The 27,401-nt window shown below is 29.3% G+C and overlaps 4 protein-coding genes across 10 annotated transcripts; all 4 read right to left on the minus strand.

The window, feature by feature from the left end:
* Positions 1-257: 257 nt before the first annotated feature.
* On the minus strand, positions 258-3,861 carry LOC111305790 (S-adenosylmethionine decarboxylase proenzyme-like). Its single transcript, XM_089751027.1, has 4 exons — positions 3,755-3,861; positions 3,549-3,622; positions 1,902-2,068; positions 258-1,711 (listed from the first exon to the last, which is right to left on the minus strand). Exon 4 carries the CDS (start codon positions 1,663-1,665, stop codon positions 550-552), a length of 1,116 nt encoding a protein of 371 aa, XP_089607153.1. The 5' UTR covers positions 1,666-1,711; positions 1,902-2,068; positions 3,549-3,622; positions 3,755-3,861; the 3' UTR covers positions 258-549.
* Positions 3,862-8,485: 4,624 nt separating this feature from the next.
* Positions 8,486-14,567, minus strand: LOC111305791 (Ypt/Rab-GAP domain of gyp1p superfamily protein). Of its 6 annotated transcripts, XM_022903592.2 has the most exons (10): positions 14,368-14,471; positions 14,243-14,273; positions 13,405-13,660; positions 13,076-13,271; positions 10,678-10,848; positions 10,482-10,598; positions 9,499-9,696; positions 9,304-9,363; positions 9,119-9,217; positions 8,486-8,781 (listed from the first exon to the last, which is right to left on the minus strand). In XM_022903592.2, the coding sequence occupies exons 3-10, from the start codon at positions 13,548-13,550 to the stop codon at positions 8,680-8,682; spliced, it is 1,089 nt and encodes a 362-aa protein (XP_022759327.2). In that variant the 5' UTR covers positions 13,551-13,660; positions 14,243-14,273; positions 14,368-14,471; the 3' UTR covers positions 8,486-8,679. The 6 variants fall into 6 exon arrangements, 4 of the variants coding, with proteins under 4 accessions (XP_022759327.2, XP_022759326.2, XP_022759329.2 ...); XR_016331686.1 differs by lacking the exon at positions 14,243-14,273 and having other exon boundaries at positions 9,119-9,233; positions 14,368-14,514; XM_022903591.2 differs by lacking the exon at positions 14,243-14,273 and having other exon boundaries at positions 14,368-14,567.
* An 843-nt stretch (positions 14,568-15,410) lies between these two features.
* On the minus strand, positions 15,411-19,563 carry LOC111305793 (Tetratricopeptide repeat (TPR)-like superfamily protein). Of its 2 annotated transcripts, none has more exons than XM_022903600.2 (4): positions 19,379-19,563; positions 16,349-18,739; positions 16,177-16,250; positions 15,411-15,656 (listed from the first exon to the last, which is right to left on the minus strand). In XM_022903600.2, exon 2 carries the CDS (start codon positions 18,373-18,375, stop codon positions 16,612-16,614), a length of 1,764 nt encoding a protein of 587 aa, XP_022759335.2. In that variant the 5' UTR covers positions 18,376-18,739; positions 19,379-19,563; the 3' UTR covers positions 15,411-15,656; positions 16,177-16,250; positions 16,349-16,611. The 2 variants fall into 2 exon arrangements, with proteins under 2 accessions (XP_022759335.2, XP_022759334.2); XM_022903599.2 differs by having other exon boundaries at positions 15,411-15,782.
* Positions 19,564-20,418: 855 nt separating this feature from the next.
* LOC111306600 (uncharacterized) lies at positions 20,419-21,369 on the minus strand. Its single transcript, XM_089750800.1, has 3 exons — positions 21,180-21,369; positions 20,877-20,945; positions 20,419-20,784 (listed from the first exon to the last, which is right to left on the minus strand). The coding sequence occupies exons 1-3, from the start codon at positions 21,234-21,236 to the stop codon at positions 20,710-20,712; spliced, it is 201 nt and encodes a 66-aa protein (XP_089606926.1). The 5' UTR covers positions 21,237-21,369; the 3' UTR covers positions 20,419-20,709.
* Between the last annotated feature and the right edge of the window lie 6,032 nt (positions 21,370-27,401).

Consider the following 27,401-nt stretch of genomic DNA (forward strand, 5'->3'; position numbering starts at 1 on the left):
TCAACAAATTACTGATCAAATTTCTGACAACAATTGTCGATAGATTTTTTATATCATTGATGAAATAATATTATTAAATTTTTTTATAATCGATGAAAAATTATATCAATAAATTTCATCAATGAAAATGATGCTAATATAAATAAAAAATTCCTTCTATAAAAGTGAAGTATCTAGTAATGCGTGCTAATGCTAACTTTTAGGAAGGTCTCAATATATCGTCTACTCAATTAATTCATAGTCAAAACAAAAGATAATAAACACAATGAAAAGTATTATAACACATAGCACAATTTATTCTCCAGTTCCATCTGGCATTGGCACTTAATAGCCCAAATACAGGAGCATAAAAGAAACTTAAAAGCATGGCTATATATATTATATGCCTCTTCTCACCACATAACCCCACAACATTTATTCAAGAAAAACAACAGAAACAAATATAAAAACTAAACATAATTTCAGTTGCACATCCTCCTCCTTCTCCTCCTTACTTTCAACAATTGAATGTTGCACTCAGATTCACCTTCTAATGTCAAGTATCCAAAGCTATAGAGCACTCAAATGGTATGGCACAGGCCAAAACCTTTCAACTTGCTCATCCTTCTCATCCTCACTCCAGCAGCATTTTAGAATCGACCTAGGAGACACACACACATCAGCACCAACAAAGCTGTAGTAAATGACTGAACCGCCATTCCCAAGCAGTTCAAAGCTCCTTTCTTCACAACAGTATCCACTCACATGAAGTGGGATCCTTTGCCCTAGGTCATCTCCATTTATGTCAGAATGTAAACATACAGAGAACTCAGTCGGCTTGAAACAACTCAAAACCCTCTCAATCAGTTGATTCAAATTCACAGTTTCAAAATCATAACCAGCTGCCTCAAAACTTGCATAACTGAAACCATCTTCTGGAGTGACATGAATTGTTGAAATTGCATCCTTTTCAATTGAATTCATGGAGTAACCACAAGGGTCAAACTGAAAATCACAAATCTGGGACTTTGGAAGAATCTTCCTAATACCTGAATGCTCGGTCATCAAAGCTGCCGAACTTGCATGTGTTTTGTAGAAGACAGATGCCTTCTTCCTATCCAAACCAGTCATGCACATTTCTAAAGTATACACTGGATGTGAATGATGACTCATTGGTACAGAAGCTGAATACACATGCCATTTCTTTGTTTTATCAGAACCACCCATAATATAAGCCTTTCTACGAGAACCAAGCTTAAGAAAATAGCGATCAAGGATCGCCACTTCCTCAGAGAAGTTATGATATGGAAATGGTTGAGCCCCAGGAAATATGAAGCTCCCACGAGTGTACCTCACAGACCGTACAGAAAGTGAAATGTTGTTGGCCAACTTCAGAATGGCAGGTATTGAAAGGAGCAATTTTGTAGTCCCACAAGTTTTGATGATGATTTTGTAAGGATACACAAAAAGGCTCGATTCAGAAAGAACATAAGAATCGACATGATTGTTTGACAGTGAAGAAACAATTGTGCATTCAGCCGGTTTGAGGATTTCATCCAATTGTAATTTGGATAAGGAGCGTAGGCCCATCCTTTGAGGATCAATAAAGAAACCAGGGTCAAAAAATGACATCTCAAGTCTTTTTTCATAGCCTTCAAATCCAATTGCAGAGACAGGGAAGGCCATCTTGGTTTAAAAGAAACAAATGCTGTTGAAAGAGGGAAGAACGAGAGAAAAAGGAAGTATGTAAACAAACTAGATATAATTGCAGTGTGATTGAGGCTTTGGGGGCTACGTTGGAACTTAACAAAACTCAGGATGGTTTTCGGACACACTGCACAAAAAAAAGTATCAGAAAATGTCAATTAAAAGATTCTATCAGTATTTATATGATGAAATATTAACCAAGAAAATTTCAAGAACAAAAACTCACATTGGAGTAAGCAGCAGATCTGAATTTCTTGATTCCACCGTGAGGTCGAACGTCTTCAATGCTGTAACCGAAAGGAGCTTCGTAGTACAATGATTTACTACTACTACTAGACTTCTTTTTCCCACCCTTGGACTCCATTAGATCATTCAGTCTTTCCTGATAGAACCACCCAAATAAAAATTAAGCACTACAACAACGTCAAATAATTAAGATGTAACCAAATATAAATTAACCAAATGATGTATCAATCATTTAAGATACTCTGAAAAATGCAAATAATTCAGATGCACCAACCAACGGTCCACAAGGCAGTGAAACAAGCAAAGAAATAATAATTGATATTATTCCTCTTTTTATTGGCAATTCTCAAAAATAGAAAGAAAAAGACATAGACATCAGCTCAATTTCCAAACCTTTACAACAATAATAATTGTGCATTTCCAAACACTGTCATTTTCATTGAACAAGATAACTAACACAATAATACTCCTAGTAGATTGTTTAATCTGTTGTTTACATTAAATACACGGACAAAACTCCAATGCTTTTGGTCATACAAGTGCAGAACTAATCCAAACTTCTCCATCTCATTTTAAACTACAAAGTCAATTGAATGGCATCATGATTGCAAAGCTCACTCCTTGCAAAGTTGAGAAGTTTTAGTCTCTCTCACAGGTCTGTTTGAAAGCATTATCTACTTCATGATTTTAGGACTCCTTCATTAATTTGTACTAGTACGTGTGTGTGCACGCATGTATGATTTCATAATTTCAAATCACGAAAATTAAATGAAACTACCAATTTCTCTTTTCTTTTTCTCTTAATTTCCTGTTTCATGATATTGCTGATAACAAGTATATATTCAGTATTAACTAGGGGTGTAAATGATACATCAATGCTAGCAAGCTAATCAGGTTTGGCTGGATCACTGTTGAGTCGTGCTCGAGCTTGAGCAACTCGACTTGTCATGCGAACCAAGTTTAAGTATCACAAACCTAATCAAGCGTTTAAATTTTAATATATTTTTTATTTTAATTAAAAAATTAATATTTTACCCTTATATATCAATTCAAGCTCGAACTCGAGTTCAAACATATAATCAAGCTTGAAATTGAGCATAAAAATCGAGTTCATTTTTATCAAACGAGCCTAATCAAACGAACTCGAGTAGCTCGATTTTTATTTCGAGTCAAGCCTGAACTTGAAATTTAAAACTTGATCAAGCTTTAGTTGAGTTTCAAGCAGCAAAGTTCAAGTCGAGCTTGAACATCTTACCGTATCAACTCAGATTAGATCGATTACAACCCTAGTATTAACAAGCTTTAGAAATGACTTTCTCGAACGCCTGTATATATAGATGAATTATAATACATATATATATATATATGTCTTCTGAGTAATTTTTATTATTCAAGGAATTTTCAAACTTTTATTGTAAAAAAGTCCAGGCTCTTCCTTTCATTAAAACAATAGATAAACAAATCTTATCAACAACGAATAATCAATCAAAAAATTAAAAGAAAAATTAACACAAGGAAAAGAATACAAAATTAAAGGCTTAAAAGAACATAGCAATCTCAATTGACAAATAAATAAATAAATATATAAGTAACAATGAAGAAAAGTTAATACTCACGATGAAAAAAAAAAATCTTGAAACGATTGACTCTCCAAGAAAAAACCCTTTTGTCTGAACCTTTCGATCGAAACCTGAAACTCAGACACAAAAAAAAAAAAAAAAAAATCAAAACCAAAATCAATTAATCTACCAAAACAAATACAGAAAAAAAAAACTGACAAATAAAAATAAAAAAATTTAAACAAGAATTCTCATTAAACTACCAATTCAAAAACTATGGGAAAATTGTAAGAAAACCAAAAAGAATCTAAGAAAAACCAGCTAAGAATCAAAGGGGCCTTTTTTTTTTTTTTTTTCTTTTCTTTCTTTTGAGGTTTGCGGGGAGGTCGTGGGAGACAATTTATAGTGGTTTTTTGGGAAGTTTTAGATATTTACCCGTAAGTCTTGCAAATAATTACGGTCCTACCCTTCATTTTGGTACATGAATAATTTCCTCGAAGGACCGTTTGCCATTTGGTTGGTTTAGAATGCTCTTTTCTTTTTTCTTCGTTTCCATAAAAATATTTATCATTATTATCCTAAATTACTTCTAAGATTATATTTTTTAGAAGGTATTTGATTGGAAAAATTAAATTCTTTCCAATAAAATTATTCTCTTTTTAACCATTTTATTTGATTAAATAATTACACATGGGCAATCACATAAGCTAGTTATGTGCATAGATTATTAGCCTCAAGCCCAATTTCATTTTGTCCATAAATAAATAATATATTTTTTATTTTTAATTTTAATGTAACATAAAATAACATTTTGTTATTTTAATAATAACATATTACTTCCTCCATCACATATCTTTAGCCTACGTTGATTTTTACGAAATTTAATACAAAATTTTTTATTTTAGTGTATATAATACATTTTAATTTAGTTTATAAATTTGATGTTCTATAATTTTTAATAACAAAAAGTAAAAAAATCATAAAAAATAAGAAATAAGAACATAAGTTTAAAACAGGATATTTTAAATAAATCCCCAATAATACTTTTAATACTTCATTTTTATTCGCTATATCTCACACATTAAATTCAATTTTTCATAAACATCCTCACATCTTGTATTTTTTCAGTTCGCTCTTAACTCAAATCTTAAATTTAAGAATCAACCTAAAATTTAACTTAAATTCGAGAGAAATCAAATTATAAAACTTTTAATTAAAGGCAGTTCATTTGTTTTTTATTTTGATCTTTTAATTTCAAAAAAATTGGATGAAATTAGTATCATAATTCATAACTTCCGAAAATATATTTTTAAAAGCTCTTCTAAATTGTTGGAAATCATTTTGAAAAATTAAAAGAACTTTTGAAAATGTATTAACTTTTAAAAGTTTCAAAGATATATATTTTGAAACTTTTAAAAGTTTTCGAAAATATATATTCAGATTCCTTTAAATTTTTTTTAAGAATGCATCTCCATAAATTTTTAAAATTTTTTTAAAAATACATTTATGAAAACCCTTAAAATTTTTTGGAACCTTTTATCCGAAAACTTAGAAATCTCACAATAAATTCCATATTAAATACCAATAAATCTCACAATAAATTTCATATTAAATATCAATATATTTACCTTATTTTTTTATTACATATATTTTTCATTATGTTCACATGCGAAATTTTGATCCTAAGTTTCTTGTCTGAACCCCACAAATCAGAGCTTTTAATTACAACCACAAAACTAATATCTTTTCAACCTATCTTGTCTAAAAAATTAATGCTTTTCTATTATAAAATACTTACAAATAATTTGAATTATCAAATCCCACATCTACATAAACTAACAATAAAAACATAATCTTTATGCCTCCAAAGTTAATTTCAAAAACATAACTTACCCCTTTAATAGTAAATGAAGAATTACAATCATATTTAGTATTAAAATTTTATAGTGATTCATTACACTCTATTAGCATAATTCTCAGATTGTTTATATTACAAAAAATTAAAAAAATTATTATCGATATGATTTTTGAAATTTATGTCCATTAAATTCTAAAAGTTTTTAAATACGCATTTTTAAAACTTTATACTTTTTTTTCGAAAATGCATTTATGATATATTGTATAAATTTTCAAAAATGTATATCCAATAATTTTCAATTATTTTCATAAATAATTTTTTGAAAATAAAATTTCAAAAATTACTTAATAATATTGGATATGTATATCTAATAACATAAAAAATTTTAAAAAATTTATTTATAAAAATATAAAAAGATTTTCGACAATTCATATCCGGTTACTTATAGAGATTTTTAAAAATGAAATTTTGGATACTACATTTATATTCCGAAAAAGTGTTTTCAAAATATACAAATTTAGGATTAAAATCAGTTTACCTAATTGTTTAATCTAAAATTTTTAATGCTACATTTGGTTTTCTCAAATTCACCTTCATTTTAACATTATATGGGATACTACAAATTTTAAGTTGAGTTTTGGGTTTGGCAAGGACGGATGCAAGTAAAAAGAAAGAAAAAAAAAAAAAGACAAGACAAGATGATAAAGAAGGTTGTAGGGACGAGAAAAAGATAATTTAATAATGGATATTTAAATAATTTAATTTAAAGTTATATTTAAAATATAATTAGACATGTATAAAATAAAATTTAGGTTTTTAACAGAACCGAAACATCAGAAGGGCAGTTGAGTCTCCTTAAGAAAACAATAATAAATGAAAAAAGAAAAATAAAAAGGGGGACAAGTTCCCTCCATTAGACAGAAAAAGTAGGAGACGAAATGGTGAGGTTCAAGGGATTGGGATTTGGATTTGCAAGTGGGAGGATTTTGTGGCAGGGACAGGGAGTCGTGATAAGAATTAAGATCTACGCAATGACAAGGGAGATCTGACCCGGTTGTCCTTGTCTTTATCTGTTGCTTTTTTGTCCTTTATGCAAATTTTTAGGACCCACGGCATCTGCCTATCCTTCAATTATTTCTCGCCCTCGCTTTCTTTTCGTCTTCCAAAATTAGTAACCCTTAGGATTACCTTTTTTTATTTTTTATTTTTTAACTTTTAGGATCACTTGAACTTGTTAATTTATGAATATTGTGTTTGTATTAGGGGTAATAATTTATTGAATCGAATTTAATTTAATTTTTTAAATATTATATAATATTATAAAATTTTAAAATTTAAATTAAATTTAAATTGATTTTTAATTTTATTTAATTTAAATAGAATAAAATTTTATTAATTTGATTTGTTTTGATTTATTGATTTTTAAATTTTTAAATTTGATTTTTATATATTATTTTAATATATTTAAATAAATTTTGATATAAAATTGTTATTTTTATTTTATAAAAATTTAAAAAAGATAAAAACTAATAAAAATATATAATTTAATTTGATTTAATTTTTTTAAATTTTTTATCTTTTAATTCGAAATTCAATCTAAATCTATATATATATATATAATATCTAAACTTAATATAAACTAAAAAAAATCTATTTAAATCGAATTAAATATTATAATTTTAAATAGATTTTTAATTCTTTTCATTGTTTTTCTTACTCCTAGTTTGTATTGTATTAAATAAATATAAAATATAAAATATTATTATCTTAAAATTTTATTAATATATTAAATATAAAATATATTTTTTTATTAAATTTATATATTATTTTTATTAAAATTTTAAATCATATTATTTTAATATTTTTTATATTTTTTTCAAAACTTCTCTACCCAAAAAAAAAAAAAAGTAAACTCTGGCCGAAAGGAAAAGACACAAATAAACAGTTGGCCCAAGAAAAACCACACCGATATACAAATTAAATAAAAAAAATGTTGATAAACGTGGCCAAAAGAACAACACTAATAAATAAATTTTCATTCACAAAGCACAGTTACAGCCAATCGAAAGAGACGAGAGATCTAAACGTCATCGATAAATAAATTAAACAAAAATAACATTGATAAACAAATCTTCATTTTCAGTTACAATCAAGAGAGATGAGAGATCAAATACACTTTGTTAAAAAATGAAAAACAGGCCAAATAGATGTGAGTAGGATGAGGAATGAATAATGCTAAAAAAACTCTTATAGCTTTGTATTATACAGGTTATTACATACCAGTAATATTATAATTACTTTAAAAGCTTTTTCCTTTAAGAATTTCTTTTATTAAAAAATAAATTTTATTTTATAATTATTTTTATATTTTTTAAAAATTATAACACGTGATATAATAAAAAATATAAATTATTTTATAATAAATAAATCTCGACAACTACATCTTTATTAGAAAGAATCATAAATCAAATCAGATTGAGTTCAAATTAGACACGTATTTAGTATTAATAACTTATATGATAATTTAGATCCGAATCAATCGAATATTTTGAATTTCAAAATATTTTTAAACCCGACTCAAATTAAAAAAATAAATCTCAAAATCTATCAATTAAATCTAATTTATATAATAAAAATTAAAATAAAATTTTAAAAATAAAATATAAAAATATAAATTTACATATATATACTTATATAATTATAATATTTTAATTACATATATTTAATTTAAATTAGGCCAAATTAAACTTGAATTTTAATTCTTTTGTCCACAACTCGACTCAAAATTTAAATAAATCTAAAATTTGTCCCCAAATCTATTTAATGAACTTCAATTTTGTACTCAAACCCCTTTAAAATTTAGGTGGACCTTTATATCTAGATGAATAAACCGACCCTTAAAACAATTCTAATCATCATCTTCTCTTAATGGTATTAGCTCCAAATATTAGATTATAAAAAAAAATTATAATTCAATTATCCCATGACACATTTTATAAATACAAGTAAAGAACATTTTTTAAGTATAAGGGCCAAAAAAGTGATATTAACACTTTATTATGTTTCCTTTGAATGGAGACATACAAATTTCATTTATCCAAAAGGAAGAAAAGATCTAACAAATGAGATATGAATGTATGAAAATGTGGTTATTTTTATGCAAATCAACTCATGAAAGAAAATAACAATTGTGGATGATTGGTACACATCAATTAAAAAAAAAAAAGTTGGTAATTTGGCTTACACTTTTATTAACACAATGAAAAAGAAAAAAAAAAAAAAAAAGTGAGAATAAGAATGTACAGGTAGCCTGCCCTGCCATGGAGACCTTCAATGCAGTTGTTTATGGTCCTCCATCAATTCTGTAGATTTCATTAGCTTTCCATTTTGCTTCTCATACTCATTTTTTGATTCTGCTAAGCTCCTGGATACCTGATAATGAATCCAAACATAACTAATAATTGAAATTCATCATTAACTTCACAAATACACTAGAAAACATTCAAGTCACAATGTATACCATACAAGTACACAAATATATTCACTAGTTCAATAAATAAATAAAATCTTGTTCATCCATAGATGCATGTAAAATAATATTACAAAGTTAAATCTTGACATAATTCAAATAAATGTTCATCACCAAGGTTGAGAGAGAGAGAGAGACAGATCATCGTGCCACAAGAAAGGTGCATGCAGATCTTTGAAAGGAATAATTAAAAGAATTAATGCCATAAACAATCATGAGTGTGCGTGTGAGAGAGATAACCTTGATCGAAAAAGCCATGGGCAGCAATGTATCTGGATCCATTGCATCCTCTGGGAAGTTACGTAAAGCATGAACGAGCTTCTCAAACGATAATTTAATCTGATGAACAACGTAACTACTGTACTTGAGAAGTAAGAAAAAGGTTAATCAGATCTCAAGCAGATAAGAGTTCCCGAACTACTCACCAAATCATTATGGCAGTACTTTAAAAGGGCCAAACCAACTTTAAAGACAATCTTGACACCCTGGAAAATGCAAATAAAAAATTGATTTCTCTTTTCTTTTTCTCTTTTGGCTGAAAGAATCATTTTTACTCAAAACCAATTTTCAGGTCATAATATTCTACGGCTGGAATCCATATCATATTTCCAATCACTGACCTCATAGAGAAATACATCCCAAATTCGAAGAGCCAAAGGGAACGGCAAAGAGTATGAGAAAACAGTTATGAACCATTGGCTAGCATACATGCTTGGATTTATCATCTCATGGCTAAAATGTGCACCCAGCTTTGGCAAGTGCTCCCTCACCAATTGTTCAAATTGAAACAGGTATTGTTGTACAAGAGGCAGCCCCACCTACCAAGTGCATACAAATTTACAGAGAACTGAAAGAGTGATAATTGATTGGATACTATTCAAAAATGGCTCTCACCTCAATACCAAAATGAACCAAAAGCCAGTGGAAAAATAGACAGACACGCAACCAGAAGAATTAAAGCTCCTAAAGAGATAACATATAATAAACTCCAACGAAGTTGTGTTACAGTTATTACATCAAAAAGCAGCTGAGAATACCAATTAACTTATATCCTAAGAGTAGAATGCGAAATGTGCCACATTACCAACCAAACAAAATTATGCCATCATAAGAGGACATAACTTTGGAAGAAGCAGAAAAGCAAAGCCTAGTTCTCAAAATTTGGACCAATATAACTTCTAAAAAGAAAAGGCTGGAAAGAGTGGTTGAGTACAAAACTAATTCAAAGTACTGGTTCATTTCAACAGAATGCTCCACTGTCCAACAAGAATGCCTAGATATCTGCTCTATAAGCGTACTAAAAGATCTAATAAGGACACAAAGCTAAATAGATCCAGTTTTATAATCTAAAATATAAAATTCTCCTTAGAAAAATAATTTAGGTACAGTTCATGAATTCAATCAGAGAACTCATAATAAAACCAACACGAGAGAATTTAAAGCCTGGCATGAGAAACAGGTATAACCTACTATGAAGCCGTACGTCAATTCCTGAGTAAGAGACAGTTGGCAATCACAATCTTTCCTAAGGCCTTATAATCCATTAACAACCTAAAATGATGCTTCCCAGATAGCAAATAGGTTTCTAGAATACAAGAAATACCTGATATAATCCTTCCATAGGAGCATGAATAGCCCCTTTTAGTAATGCAACCAACAACCAAAATGCATCCTCTTCGCTCATATAAAGAAGCAAAAGGCCTGCTAAAAAACCCATTCCCTGCATTTTCAACAACAAAAAAAAAAAGAAGGCATTATTACCTTGGACAAATAAATGAGGGCCAAAACACGAGACAAACCTGGACATAGCCGACATCTCTATCGAACACAGAATATGCCTTCAAAACATTGTAAAGGGACCTTTGACCAGGGCCATGTCTCTGCTGAAAGAAAACATGTGAGGGGAAGGTGCGAGATATATCCCGAATTATATCTAGTTCCGAAGCAGATGTCTCATAAATTACAAGTTGCTGCAACAGATATAAAGTTTCATCAGCAAAGAACATGTGCAACAAAAGAAGAAGATTTTTATTATAAAAGAAAAAAAGAAAACCCTTTAAGCTCTGAATACAGTTTGAGTTCAAATAAAAAAAAATCCCCCCCCCCCCCTAAAAAGTCAAATGAGCAAATAACTTTTCCAGCAATCCAACTCAATATCATCAACCCAACATCATATTATATTAATCCGCTCCATTAACCAATGAGCAAGGATAGATAGCAGGACAAAAACCAGATCCAATAAACCCAAAAGTTACATCAAGTGACAAAATAATTTTGACACTATTATATCCTGAAATGCCAATTCATAAGCATTTTACAATGATGTTTGAATTTTAAATACTGATTTTTACATTTACTCAATGGCCTTATAAAAAATTAACACTATGTTTGGATTAATGTTCGTAAAGGAAAGGAAAGGAGAGGAAAGAGTATATTAAATTTATTGTTGCAATTATATACCCTTTCTAAATTAAATGTTTAAACTAATATGAGAACAATCTTGAAATAAATTGTTATAATTTGAAGGTTAAAAAAGAAAAAAAGAATTTTATGATATTCTTTGAAAATTAAAAAAAAAAAAAAAAAAAAACTAAAGGTATGAAAGTAATTTCATAATTAAAAAATTTAATCCTTTCCTTTCCCCTCTATTTCCTCCAATTTGGGGTAATTGAAAATGAAGCATTTGAGGGAAAGGGAAGGTTGCCCAACCCCTTTCCCTTTCCTTTATCTTGTTTTAAATTTTATCAAACAAAGGATAGGTTTCCATATTTTCCCTCCTTTCCCCTCTTTTCCCTCCCCCTCCCCTCAATCAAATAATAGTGTATGGTCAAAGCTGGCAACCATAAAGATATGAAACAAACCAGAATTAAAGTTAAAGTACTTAAAACAACAGAGAAACTGAGAACCCTTCTCAGATCTCAAAAGCCCATGCTCTAGTAGTCATCCCAGCAGGAAAATTACACCCTTGTTCCCCAATATTCTCAACCAGATTGTTGTTTTAAACCTCAACAGTTTTATAACCCAAAATGACCACTTGAAACCTGTTTTTGATTTCACAACCTAGGCACCATAAGATGTCTAAAAGGGTTAGGTCCAGACATTACTAAACTTGGCTCTGCCACTGAAATCCAAATTGGATTCAACCAGAATATTTCTCAAACAAAATGGCACGTTCCGAGTCACTAAACTTGGGATTGAGCTCCAACCATAACGAAACCACTCATGGTATTTTTCAAAAAAGGATATTTGGTGGACTAGATAGTACCACTATTTAAATATTCAAACCATCCTCACCAAACAATTTACATAAACCTGCTTAAAGACTATAAGATGAAACTGATCAACTGGTTTCCCTATCCACCCTTATATAGGCTTGAGGTTAAAGTCCAGGAAAACAAGACTGCCATGATAATAGCAAGCAGCAGCAATCATGATTGATCAGCTGGTTTCCCAGCTCACCTTTATATAGGCTTTAAATTCCATGAAAACGAGAATGTCATGGTAATAGCAAGCAGCGGCAATTATGAATTATCCTGGCACATAAAGAGAGTTTGGAATTCTGTGATATTTTCACATTCATCTATGGCAACTTACAAATAATATTCAATGCAATCATATCAAAAGCTTTGTTAGAAATTTTCCTTCTAATTTATATTCTACAAAATTCAGCTGCCATCACTCCCAATAAGTTCAAGATCTAGCATTAAAACCAGTTTTGTTACAAGAAGCAGTGTTACATAATTTGTTACAAGAACCAGTTTTGGAACTTGGTGCAAATCATCGAACACAATCTTCTTTTTTATCTTTTCTTTCTTTTTCTTTTTATGACTCAATCATAATTTGATGTAAGAAACATAAAAACTTAAAAGAGTAGGTTTGACAAATGTCCATACATACAATAACATGAATTACCAGATGGGGATTAAGTAAAAAGAATATAATATCGATGAGGTTAGGATTAAACACCCTAAGGTTGCATTGAGGGTAGAAAACTGAGCGAGAAACATAGCATAAACAAAAATTGATAATAAGGCAGGAAGGAGACCAACTTTTTCACATGACTGTTGGAAAACTTAGCAGAAATAACATTCCAAGTTAAGACAGAAAGGAAAGTCAAGCAAAGGCCATAACATTCAGAAATAATACAATGTTAGTTAAAACAGAATGAGTAAACCGTCAAGTAATTAAAAGAAGTACCTCATAAACTCCCGGGTTCAGCAGCAAAAGGTCTCGACTGCCAGAGATCAACTGCCAAACAAGACCCCTTAAACAATCAGGAATTCCTTTCCGTATACGCCTTTTGACGACATGAGGCTTTCTCCTTGCATAATGTTTCCAATCATTCCCACCAACCCCAATCATTTTCCTCCATTTTCTAACTCTTATAGCTTCCCTGAAAAATTTTAACCACCATAGAACACAACCAAAATTAATATTTGTTAGCATGAAGTATAAAATCATAAAGAGAGACTACTACACTCACATCAAACAGAGTCTAAAACAAAAAAATTAAAGAAAAAACTTACCTCTCGTATTCAACAATTAATCTACTCTTGGCTAAACCTTCTGGAGTGCTACTAGCATCCTGCTTTATAAAACCAAATCTGTCCAAGGGTTTTTGTGGAGGAACTGGTCCTGGTTCATAGTCATCTATGACTCTTCTCTTTTCCATTTCACTATTTCAAAGAAGCAATGACATGCCAAGAGGCCAACCATCTAACTTCCTATCCCTTGACATGGTAAAGCATTGGTAACATGTTTGATCACATATATGGGCAGAATCTGAAAGCAGTAAATGAAATTAACGACGACTCTTACAGACACTATAACAAAGACAAAAGTAACTCAATTCTTAAAAGGTAACTCTATTGATCACAAAGAATCTGGCTAAAATGATGAAAGTAAGGAAACGACAGACCTTGCTGCAGGCTGCAGGCTGCAGCTATTAAAAATTATATTTAAAGCATAATATCCATCCAAGCATAGAGATACCAACTTTGATGATTGAAAGAATATGAGCATATACCACATGCCATAGTTATTATAAAAAATTGTAATCACAATCTATAATCAATATAGAAAAAACTTAACTAATAAGAACCATGTGTCAAATTCATTATAGTAATAGTTATAGACAACAAGGGAAGTATAATCCAAGACAGGAAAAGGCTAAACAAACAAAGATGATATAATGTTATAAACTACAAGACAAAAAAATTGAACATTTTTCATTAAAACAATTACCGTTAGACTTTGAATTAAAAAAAATTTTCAAAAAATAAAAGGAAAAAAAAAGGCTAAATTATGCAAATTATACGTTAAAAACGTAAACAAGTAGATGATGAGGAGAAACTTAAAACCCACCGATATTTTGCAATAAATTGAAATGGGTATCCTAAAAAATTCCAATTAATTAATGAATCAGAGATTAAAAAGGAAAAAACCCATGAAAGAACCTACGAAAAAGAAAAAGAAAAAAAAAAAAAAACCTGGGTGCTTAATGGGGAATTTGAAGGTGGATCAAAGAAGAGCTTATCGATTGTGCAAAATTGGTGGTTTATTAAATGAAATTAAGAAAAAAAAAAAAAAGACGCTAAGAATGGTGGTTTCGATTATGAGATTATTTCTGTTAAACTTTTTTCCAAACTAATCGGGGCAACGGATAGAGTTTAGCCGCAATTTTTGAGGTAACCGTACCCGAACCTTATTTTCAACCATATATGCCCGACTGAATTTTGCCATTTAGGATCCGAATTATATCCAAACCCGTTTATTTAGACCAAAATTTGAACGGCTCCGATTAAAAGACACAATCCAAAAAAAAAAAAAAAGACCGAATAATCAAGGAAATAAAGTGGTAGATTCAAAAATATAAGCTGGGAAATTATCAAATACATTTATAGTAAATTTTTAAAATTTATAAATGAAATTTGTAAAAAAAATACATATTTTTAAAAATTTATAAAAAAATAAAAAATATAGAATATGTGTCAATTTTTTAAATTTTTATGTGAAGTTAAAAAATTACACAATAATATATTAAATAATTTTTTTATAAGATTTACTTAAATCGATATGAAACTGAATTAAAATGAGAGACCTAAAATATGCTTGAGTTTAAAGAAAATAATATATTAACACATTACAATCGTATAAATCCATATTAATCGAAATTAAATTCTTATTTCCACTCAATTAATGGAGTTTTAGTATGACATTTAATTTGTCTAACAAAATAATCAAAATTTAAATTTTGATCGCTGTTCATTTTTATAAAAAAGAAAAAAATTTCAAAAAAAAAAAATTGCGGGCATGATTTTACATTAATTAGCTTAATTTGTAACGTGAACTCTTAAGATATTATGCTTCTCCATTGGGAATTAATTTTTTTTGTTATCGAACAAATTTACCTTGAACTCTCACTTAATGAGGAATTTTGGGCATTTTTCTTGTAAAAAATGAGTTTGGAATATGCAAGTCATCATGCAGAATTTCAACAATGATGCATGTGTAATAATATTGCAAAGATAAATTTTTACATAATTCAAATAAATTGAATTATTTTAACCATTGTACAAAACTCAGCTCAAAGCTGGCATCCTCCAAAGATACAAAACAAACCAGAATGAAAATCCAATAACATAAAACATCAGAAAAACTGAAATTGTTCACAAACTCATGCTCTAGTAGTCATCCCTGCATGAAGTTAACACCCTTGTTCCCCAATCTTCTTAACCAGCCTTTTGTTTTAAACCTCAACAGACAGCTGAACTTGGCTCTGCCATCGAAATCCAAATTTGATTAACCAGCATATTCTCAACAATCCAACCATAATGAAACCATTCATGGTATTGTTTAGAAAGAGGATATTTAAATGGTCAGACCACAAATGGTTGACAGAAACCTGCAGATTATAAGATGAAACTGATCGACGGTTTTTCCAGCTCACCCTAATATAGGCTCGAGGTTAAAGTCCATGGAAACAATAATGTCATTGTAATAGCAAGCAAGCAAGAGCAATCATGAATGAGTTTGGAATTCTGTGATATCATCCAAGTCATCTACAGCAACTTCCTAATAATGCTCAATGTGACTTTATCAAAAGCTTTGTCACAAATTTTCTTTCTAATTTATGTACTAAAAGTTCATCTGTCATCACTACCAATAAGTGAGGTCAGGTATTAAAACCAAATTTGGTACAAAGTGGAAGTAGTATTATTGTTACCTCAGTTACCTAATTGTGCTGAATCAGTAATAATGGTACAAGCCAATGGATATTGCTTTATCAATGTGCATACCTCTTCCGTAGTTGTATTCAGTCCCAGGCAGATTGAGTAGAATCGACACTCCTGTCTACCATTTACTGCATCTCCTGAAGCAAACACAGGAAAATGGTCTACAGTGTATATTGCAAAATATAATCATACTCATAACTGTTAAGTAAAAACAGAAAAGAAAAGCTAAGCTTACCTGAACTTTGATCTTGGCCTCACTAGCTTGGTCTTTGGTCGTTTTGTCAGTCAAAACAAAATTACTTTCATGCTGTAGAAACTGAAGTTCAGTGCTTTAAATTTCTAAGTTTTAAAGAAATTTATACTGTCTAAAACTAGTTTATATCTTAACATCAGTAGTGCCACATGAAAGGCTAATAGAGATGTGTCTCGTTGTGAACAAGACGCTCTATAGCATTACAAATTCAAATATGAAAATGATCAGGTAGCTGAAAGGCGAATTCATGAATGTAACTTCCCCTGCTCGATATCCTTCAAAATACTCTTAGACATTAATCCCCTCTCAACCACATGGTTCCAAAAGAAACCTAAAATGCTATTATCATCAGCATATGACGCACTGAAAGATCGATAGATTTTGAGAGTTATCATCAACCTTCTCTTATACATTTCATTTAACACATCTGAAGCTGCATTCACCTTCCCCATTTTCCAGTAAGCATATGCTAGGCTAGTGCATATTACACTGTCTCCAGATATACCTTTTCCTTGCATAAGAGTGAATATTGTTTGTGCACAATCAGCCCTTTCTCGCTTACAAAACCTCCTTATGAGTGCCCTATACATTGAAACATCAACACAAAGGCCTCTTTTCAAAAATTCATCTGGGAGTTTCATAAGTACTTCTTCATTTCCTTGGTTGCAGTACCCATCAACAAGCCAGGAGTAGGTGCAATAACTTGGAGGAAACCCTGCATCAAGCATGTTGAACAAGTAGTCTTTAGCACTATCCATTTCACGCACCTTGCAAAACCCATGGATCAAAGCCTTGAATGTTAATTGATCCAACTTCAATCCAGCCTCCACCATCTTGTTCTTCACCTTCATAGCAGACACCATATCTCCTATCTTGCAATAAGCATTGATCAATGTGTTACAAGTGACATTATCAGGTTCAACTTTCTTTTCACTCATCTCATTCAAAACCCGATTAGCTTCCCTTATTTTACCTTCTTCACACAACTTACGAATAATTGAATTATAAGTAACAACTCCAAGATAAATCCCCTTAGCCTCCATCATGTCACGCAATTTTAAAGCCTCTCCCAGATCATTCACTCTACAATAACCATCAATCAAAGTAGTATAAGTCACATGGTTAGGAGTAACACCTTTAATTTCCTTGAAAAGCCTTAGGGCCTCTCGCATTCTACCTTCTCTACAAAACCCATAAATAAGTGAATTATAAGTTACAATATCCAGACTAATCCCAGCTCTTTTCATCCTATCTTGCACACCCAAAGCTTCATAATGCATACCCTTCTTACAATACAATGCAATGATCGTATTGTATGTGAAACGATCCGGAAAAACATTCTTCAATTCCATCTCACTTAACAATTTTTCTGCCTTCTCAACATCACCATCCTTGCAACAAGCATGAACCAACACATTATAAACATGTAAATTCCCAAAAACCCCAAGTCTAACCATTTTCTTATAAACTTTCCAGACATTATGAATCAATTTTTCTTTAACTAAACAATTTAAAAGCACAGTGCAAGCATGTAAATGAGGCTTTAAACCATGAACTCTCATTATCTCAAAAACCTGTAAAGCATCTTGGGTCATTCTCAATTTCCCATAAGATATCACCAACCAACTTAAAACATGAGAATTCACTTCAACGTCTGAATGGGCACTCACCAAAGCATTCAAAACAGAATTTGATGACAAGAAATCTTTGTTTGAGATTTTGTCGAGCAAGTCGTGAGCTGTCTTGAAATGTTTGTGTTTCGTAAGAATGTGAACCATTGTCCACGTGGATTGCAGAGAGTGGTTGTAATTTGGAACAGAATTTTTTACCCATTTAAAGAAAGACCAAGAAAGTGAAGGACTGCAACTGCTAAGAGAGAGCTGGAGAAGGAGTTGGTTAACGGTGGTCGAGGTTATTTGGAGGCAAATTTTGGGTTTCAAAAGATTATTCCAATGACCCTTTATGATAATGGTGAAAATGGTTTGAGTGAATTGGGCTGAGTTAGCCATCAGTTGCTAAATTAGCTTCATTTCTCGGCATAAGGATCAAACTCCCGTTACAATTGTTTCACATTAGCAGGTCAATGCCCAATGGCATGCTTTAGAAACTAGAAGTTTAAACAGAGTGGTTTCACAGGCGGATGATGCCATGGCTGAAACAAATTTTTTACTAAATTTCAGGAATTTTTTAAAGAAGATGAAATTCAAAAAAGAAAACTCACACTGGAATAAGCAACAGATCTAAATTTCTTGATTCCACCATGAGGTCAAAGGCCCTCAATGTTGTAACTGAGGGGAACGTCTAGAACAAGGATTTACTACTACTAAGACTTCTTTTCCCCACCATGGACTCCATTGGATCATTCAATCTTTCCTGATAGAGCCATCCAAATAAAAATTAAGCAAATGATGAATCAAATGATTAACATACTCCACATGCAAATAATGATGAAAGTATCAAACCAGCAGACCTTGCTGCAGGCTGCAGCTATTAAAAATGATATTTACAGCATAGTATTCATACAAGCAAAAAGATGTCAACTTTGATTATCAAAAGATTATGAGCATATACCACATGCTATAGTAATCAATATAGAAAATCACAATCAATAAGAACAATGTGCCAAACTCATCACAACAATTATTTTAGACAACAAGGGAAGTATAATCCAAGACAGGAAAAGGCTAAACAAACAAAAATGATATAATTTTATAAACTACAAGACAAAAAATTTAAAAAAATTTCAATAAATCAATCACCATTAGACTTTGAATTAAAAAAACACATTCAAAAAATAAAAGAAAAACGGCCAAATTATAAAAATTGTAAAAAAAAATGTCAACAAGATCATGAGGAGAAACTTAAAACCCACCAATATTTTGCAATAAATTGAAAAGGGTATCCTAAAAAAATTTCCAATTAATCAATGAATCGTGAGATTAAATCATTTTGAGGGTGGCTGAAACAAAAGAAGCATGATTGAAAGAAATAAAGAGAAGATAGTTTGCATACCTTATTTCTTTATCATATAAAGTTGAGCTTATGAATTCTTGAGTTGTGAGTTCTGACTTTATTCTTGCTTTTGCATTAGAACAAAACATGGGTATCGCAAAGGAATTTGATAGGGTTTGGAATTGCCTGGTGTTGGAGTTGAAGCTTGAAGGAAAATAAAAAATGCTTTCATTTGTTGCAAAAACAAGTTAAAATAATAATGAGCGCTAGTAGGTAAATTTCTAGGCTGACTGGGCTGCCCATCAGGCCCAAGAGCCTAGCTTGAACCAGGTGATATTGGTTTCTCACGTAAAGAAGTTTGAGTGCGTGCATTGTAATAAATATGAATATTGTATGAATTCAAATAAATTTATTTAAAATTACTAACGTTTTTTATTTTGAATTAAATATAAAATAAATATTTCCTTCGTCTCCAGAGCAACTAGCAATGAGCCCATCAAAAATGATATTTGAGCGACCTAGGTAAGTGGGACTCATGCCTCGAATGTCCCATGTCTCGCATTGGGCTGACTTCTCACAACAAGAAGCATTGTTGTTTATATAAATTTTCGTTTTAACTCAAATCAATTGATTTTAAATTTAATGACATGTTTTGTCTCTGAAAAATAAAAAGTTAGAAATTAAAAATTATTTGCTTTCAATATGTGGAGAAGGGCTTTTAAAGCTTTGTTTTGCAATGATTCTGTTGAATATTTGAAAATTTTTTTTTTATAAAAAATGATATTGAAATATAAATTTTAATTTATTTGAGTCAAGTAATTATTTTTAGAAAATATTATTCAATAAATTTAAAATGTAGACTCAATATCTGTGACTCATTAATTTTGATTTTTTTTGTAAAAAATAAAAATTATTTTATGAATGTTTAATTACTTTGGAAAATAATGGTATCAAAAAGATTTCAATCAAGTTTAGCCTTTGTTTCATAAATTTTCATTCATAGGTTATTATAAGTTTTAGCATATCTTAAGGTATATTTACAGCGTTTCTCCGCATATTTTGTTTTGAATTTGTCTTATGAGTTATTAAAAACAACAAATGAACAGGAGACTTTGTAGCAACTGGATCGTTTGCATTATTCTTTTCTGGACAGAAATAGAAAAATGGAAACTTTTTCTACAATCTCTAGCCACTTCCGAGTAGCTGTCACCATTAGCACAACCCAAATTTATTAATGTAAATATGGCTCAACAACTTATTAAAATGATTGAAGCCGAAAATTCTAGAGCAAAATGAAGAAAATGTTGCCAAAAGAAACAGCAAAAATCAAAAGCTCAAAAGAAAATAGTTGCCCTGCCCAAGAGGTGGTGTGGTTGGATCAACTAGCAGTTTCATTTGTTCATCCCCATTGAATCCTTGACGGAATCAGCAGCTCCTTGTGCTTTAGCCTTCATCTGCTGACCAGCCTGCAAAACAATTCCAAGTTCAACTCACCAAGAGATAATTTTCTTGCATCTAAAAGATGTTTCTGAAAAATAAAGAATTGTCGGACCAGGACCTGTTGGGATGATTCCATAGCAGATTGTGCGGTATCTCTAACCTTGTCCGTCATCTGGCTGGTCTTCTCCTGAGAAGAAAATAAAAACAATTAACATAATGACAATGCACTATATATGATCATATGACATAAAAAATATATGAAAAAATATATATAATAATTTAAAATTTTATAAAAATTTATATATAAATTTTAATACAAATTATAATACATAATTTTTATATAAAATATAATAAAAATATATAAATTATTAATATTATAAATGATATAAATATACAAGTTATCATATTCAATTAAACTCACCTCAGCTTGGCCCTTAACCTGACCAGCTTGGAAGCCTGAATTCTGGGATTGGTTCATTTTCTTGGAAGACAAAAATACCACTTGACAAGTAAATCTTAAATAAATGCTGAACTTTGGTGATGCAAACCTGATTATTACGAGGGGATATTTATACTAATCAGTAACAGTCCATTGCTCGACAAGTGTGATGATAGATGGAGTGTTTTCCAACGACTGTTACCAAATTGGTTGAAGTTGGATTGTTTCATCCCTTAGACCAGGGATGCTATTCGATTAACTCACCATTCAATTCAAAGTCAGTTGCGGTTTTTGAGATTGATTTTTGGATAAATTTTTTGTAATATTTAATTTGAATGAAATAATCAACAAGAGATAATTTTAATTGATAAGAATAGTAAAAATTTTAGATTTGAATTTATTTTAGAATTTTTTATTAAACTTATCTCAACTGCACAATATATATTTATTATTTTTAAATTATCAGATACGATATATATCGGATGATGTTTCATAAAAATGCTCCAAAAATGGTTGATTAATCATTATAGCAAATATTACAATTTCTATCATATTTTATTATTATGAACTTTTCTCAATTAAAATTGTGACAAATTGATATAAGAGCTATATTGTAAAGCTTCTCCCCATTAACTACAGTTATTGCTAAAGGGTTTGTGTGCTGTAACTCCACTCTTTTATCAATTATAGTTTGGCTAGGAGTTTCATTCTATTGATTTAATTAATTTTATATTAAATTATTTAAAATTGAATTAACCAAATAAATTTATTTTATTTTCATTAATCAAATCAAATTAATTAGTTTTGAAAATGAACTGACCAAATTTAATTATTTTTTAGATAACTAAATATAAAATTGTGTTTTTATATAATCATAATGTAAGAACATATTTTTTTTTTAGTTAAAATAAGGGGTGAAGCTATATGAGGTCCAATGGAGCCCCCACTAAAAAATTTATGAAATGTTATGTATTTTAGATAAAACTCAAAATGCTGTCAATGATTCAATTTATTTGTTGTTTAGACTAGTATTGATTCTACTAGTTATTATTGCCATACTAGAGAGAATATTTTCAATAATAACTATTTTAAAGATTTGTTTGCATAATCAAATCAAAAATCAATAGTTGAATGATAACTTAATTGTATACATTGAAAAAGTGTGTAAAAAGTATTGAGAAGTTATTTCACAACATAAAATTTACTTTGTTTGATTTTTTATAATTTAATATATTAAAAAAATCCCTAGTAAGGGTTTATTTAGATGGATGGTGCAATAGATTTGATAAGATTGAAAACAATAGTGATAATGAGATTAGTTGTTATAATGGTAAAACTAATAATTAGAGCTGTGAGATTAAAATTAATGATGGAATATGTGTTTGGATTTAAACTATCAATGGTAGTGAAGTGAATTGTAATAAAAAAATGATTATTAAAAACATTAGATTAAAAATTATTTATAATAAACTTTATACTGTATTCGATATTTATAAATTTAATAAATAATTGAAATTAATAAAATTATTTTTATTTCAAATTATAATTTTGCTAAAAATTAGTAATAGCATATTTATTCTTATTAAATTTAACAAATTATATTTTTATTTAATTATTCATAATCTCACTTTTTTGGTTTTATATATAATTAATTATGTATCTATTTTCTATTAATGTACTTCTTTTATTTAATAAATCAATTGATTATATATTTTATTATATATATTTTCTTTTATATGATTATTTTTATTTCTAAATAATAATTATTTTTAAAAAATATTAGTATATTTATACATCTCAAAACAAAATAATAAATATTTATTTATTTAATGATTTATATAATTATCTATTTTTTATTCACTGATAATTTATTTGATTATAAAAATAGTGATAATGAAATAAAACAGACAACAATCATTAAAGACATCACTTTAAAATTAAATTAATAAATTATTTTCATATATCTTTTACTTTTATTTAACACTAGATGAAAGCTCGCACTTTGCCTCGAAAGTAAAATAAAGTTATGTAATAAAATTTAAGGTTTTTTAGGTTTAAGATTTAAAGTTTATATTAGGATTGACACCTAACAAGTAAGTACAAAAATAGTTGTATTTGTAACTCAACACCAAATTAGGACCTACTATTTAGACACAAAAAGAAGATCTATTACTTTAAAAACACCAAATATTGAGGAAAAATAATGGCATAACAAATATTAGAGGCAATTCTCGATTAATAATTTCAGGTATGATGATATATATAGTCATAAAAGGTAAAGAGTAACTTAGAAAACACGATAACTTGTACATCAATAATACATTATACTATTTTTGTGGTGACAGAATACTCATCTTATTTATTGAGTGATGGAAAAGGTATTTAATTAGAGTATCTTGATTTCTGTTGGGTCAAAATTAAGGAAGTTTGCAACAAAGGCTTGTTTAATTCCTAGTTTAGAAATAATTGCAACTGGTGATCTTGGTATCTGCAACAATAAGAATTGAAAAGCACCATAGTGAATTATATGACCTACATAACAATAACTCTCATCAAAGAAAATAAATAATTTAATTTAAAGGCCTGTTGTAGATGCAAAAAGGAAAATATTGCTCACAAATTCAGAACTATAGCTAATTATTTATATGAATAGTAATAACATGCATTAACTAAAAATGATTATTTATATGTAAGCCTTCCACCAAATCCACTAGATCTAATATACATCAACCAAAACCATATAATACGTAAAACAAAATATTCTTCATCCATAGAAAAAAAAAAAAAAACATGCAAAATCAAAGAAAATAGAAAAATGGAAATGGAAATTCAATATTGAAAATTAAAATTGTTAAATATTCCTAACACACCACATGATAAAGGAAAATGTATATAAATGATTAGCATAAGAAAACAAAAACAATATAATCATTTAACTTTTAACTTATGTTCTTGAAAAGTTATTTAAATAGTTCAATTAACAACTCCAATAAATATAAATGGTTTAAAAACACAATCATCTAAACAAAGATTCATTTTTGGATACTTAGCAATCCAATTTGCAACTTTGTTAATAATTATAAAATTTGCAAACCTATGTTTTTATAATATCAATAAAGATAGAGAATAAAGTATAATAAATGGGACTTACTTTGTTGTTTCATAATGCATCAAACCGTTTTTTTTCTTGCAAATGTGTAATTCAAAAGAGTAAAGACTCAGTGGATGCTAAAAAATATTTTGCTAAAAATACTTTAAAGCTTCTAACATTAAAACAAATGACATAAAAAAAAATTTTAATTTCTTTGTAAAAATGATATATACTTGTGTCATTATTGAACTTTATTTTATGTCATTATTAAAGCTTATTATTATGTTTCTTTATGATAAATAGAATAATAAGGTTTTTTACCATTTTTTAGTTGGGTCCCTTAAGGGATAATATCTTTTTGTATTTGTATCATGTAAAATATTGAAATTTATATATTCATATTGTGTTTTACATGAAAATTATATGTCAAAATTCGTTTTAATATGAAAATATAAAATGTATTTTTTTTATTTTGTTAAATATATATAATTATTACTAAAATTTTAAATCGTATTATCTTCATGTCTATTTTTTATGTTGCATTCATGTCATTGCATTGTGTTTGAGATTGTAGAGTCTAAATACCTTTAGAGAATTTGGTAGGAGCTCCACCTCTTAGAGGAATGATGTTGACAACTTGCACCAATAATATTCTCTAATTAAGTTAATATGGGGCATTAATTTAATATGACTGAAGCTTTATATTTAATGCTGACATAAGTTTCATTTTTAGAAGACGAAGGCCAATAGTTGACTGTAATGCAGAAAAAATAAAATTAGCCATCAAAGTATAAACAACAAATACATACCAAGAATAAATAGCATTATATTTTAAACCCATTGGTCAATAACACCATTGACTATTTGCACTTTTCATTCTCCACTTCAAAAAACCAACACTAACCGCATCCCCAATTGGACTAATAGGGTAAGGCCTACTAGGGTCCTTCAACCCTAACACTTTCTTAATGGAAAACAATTCCTTGTTCATGTTAATACGTATTTTGAAGTAAATTCTAGAATTGCCCCCAGTTTCAATTTGAAAATAATAAATGAAAAATGGTAAATTCAATGCTATAGAGGCATTAGGAGAAAGGTATATTGCATTTTAACGACAACATTATTACTATTATGTGATTGATTGAAATATGAGGAGAAATTAGCATGATTATCAAACTATTACCTAAACTTGGATGATTGCATCTTCTTGGCTAAGAATTTGAAGTGACAAAGTCCTTTAAATATCAAAGCTATTGATTCCACCATCGCTTTTAATGTGATGTTGAGTTTCTCCTCAGAAGTCAAAGTAAAGGGATCAGTATATGGAGCTTTGGCCACTTTGGATTGGCTTACCTTTGATTGCACATCTTCAATTATCAATTCACCTTTTACTTTTAAGGATTCCAGAAACTTGTTTATTTTTTGTGATTTACCAAGCTACATGCCAAAACCTTTAGAAGAAGCAGTTACAAATGATGGTTGGCGGCCTAACAATATGAGAATGTGGTAAAAAAATGTTCTAAAACACATTTGATATATGTGTATAAAAAGAAAAAATAAAAAGACCAATTACATTTTTTTTTGTATAAAGAATATCAATTAGAGATAAATCAAGGGTTCAGACTACTCCAGACCAAATATATTGGGTGCTTTTGTCTCATCATTTTTTGTTGCTTTAGGACAAGTCTTTAATAGAAAGAGGAAAAGGCATATCCAGTTAGTAATATCAAATTTGCTTTAAAATATCATAACCCCCAAGCCTAAGATAGAAAAACTTAATGTTGTATTCAATCCTCTCCTTTATAAAATTACATCCAATACAGATAAACAATTTTACTTAAAAAGTTCAAATTAAAATGCAACCTTAAAATGAAATGCTCAATTGTTATTGCATTTAGCATGTGTCTTCCCACAACTATTGTAGCTTGAGGCAGCCATAAACATAGACAAAACTTTAGTCTTGAATTGTCCAAAAGCTAATGTCAACAATAATTCAAATATAGCAACTATTGTTTAATATAGTGAACGGTGTACATGTGCAAACAGACCAATAGCTAACAAATTCAAAACTAAGTATTAATTAGCACTTAACAGCTTTAATAACTTCAAAGATTTGTGATGAACATATAACAAAATAACACCAATAATAGTATCCTTGGCAAATCATTAAATGCTATTATTGGTAAATCAAACCTTGGTAATAGTCTAATAGCTAAAACCAATAAATCAAAATAGACCAAACAACTTTTGTCTAATGGCTAACTTGAACACCACTCCACAAAAATAAAATATAACATAGAAGGATACACAACGCAGTTATGTTTAATGCATAAATATTTTGCATAATTAAAAAAGAGTTTTAAAACAAATTATATACATCACATACTTTCTTCACAGTGACGAAAATCTAGACACATAATAGTTTATCCAAATTATTGGTATTTCTTAAGAATGAAACTTATTAAGTAATTATTTAACAACTCATTTGATCCATGCCAACTATCCCACAAAGAAAAACATAGTATAACACAGATACCAACCTTAGATAATTAACATAAACACTAAAAATGAAATTATCGCTAGCCAATGGGCTAAGAGGTTCAAAAGGCTAGTTCAAATCATATTCAAAACCAAAGATTGAGCATTTATAATAGACATCATGTATTTGAGTAACAACTTAAGTATTGGAGAATTAAACTTCTCAAAGTCACATAGCAAAAGCAATTATACTATCAAAATAGATATTAAATTATTCACTCTTGCCCCGGCGAATAACAAATAAGGTTCTTATATTGTTGATTAGACTTAAATCTAAACATTTGTCAAGTAAATCATTCTCAAAATACTATAAGCAAATATGGGAATAGTCTAGGTTTATCATGGAGGAAGAAAAAAATATACCAAAGTGAAAGTACGAATCAAAGTAATAATCAACATTGGTTTTATCATCATCACCATCACAATCAACAAAAGAAATGTAAGGTTCTCCTATGGAGATATCTTTGGTAGCTTTATTAACAATGACATTTGAATCGTCAAGATTGGAGCTATCGGTGTCGGTATTCTCGTTGTCGGTGTCTTAGAAACAAATCTTAGTTCTTTCAAATTTATTC

Source organism: Durio zibethinus, chromosome 21, assembly GCF_047325235.1.
Source record: "Durio zibethinus cultivar Kanyao isolate XHJ-2024 chromosome 21, ASM4732523v1, whole genome shotgun sequence".
NCBI classification, from domain to species: Eukaryota; Viridiplantae; Streptophyta; class Magnoliopsida; order Malvales; family Malvaceae; genus Durio; species Durio zibethinus.

Excerpts from the sequence above, each read along its gene's own strand:
- LOC111305793 (XM_022903600.2), bottom strand. The coding sequence starts at position 18,375 with ATGGCTAACTCAGCCCAATTCACTCAAACCATTTTCACCATTATCATA.
- LOC111305791 (XM_022903591.2), bottom strand. The coding sequence starts at position 13,550 with ATGGAAAAGAGAAGAGTCATAGATGACTATGAACCAGGACCAGTTCCT. Across the intron at positions 9,697-10,481 it reads CTATGGAAGGATTATATCAG|GTGGGGCTGCCTCTTGTACA; the intron begins GTATTTCTTGTA and ends TGCACTTGGTAG. Across the intron at positions 9,218-9,303 it reads AGTACTGCCATAATGATTTG|ATTAAATTATCGTTTGAGAA; the intron begins GTGAGTAGTTCG and ends GTTGTTCATCAG.
- LOC111306600 (XM_089750800.1), bottom strand. The coding sequence starts at position 21,236 with ATGAACCAATCCCAGAATTCAGGCTTCCAAGCTGGTCAGGTTAAGGGC. Across the intron at positions 20,946-21,179 it reads AGGTTAAGGGCCAAGCTGAG|GAGAAGACCAGCCAGATGAC; the intron begins GTGAGTTTAATT and ends TTTTCTTCTCAG. Across the intron at positions 20,785-20,876 it reads CTATGGAATCATCCCAACAG|GCTGGTCAGCAGATGAAGGC; the intron begins GTCCTGGTCCGA and ends ATTGTTTTGCAG.
- LOC111305790 (XM_089751027.1), bottom strand. The coding sequence starts at position 1,665 with ATGGCCTTCCCTGTCTCTGCAATTGGATTTGAAGGCTATGAAAAAAGA.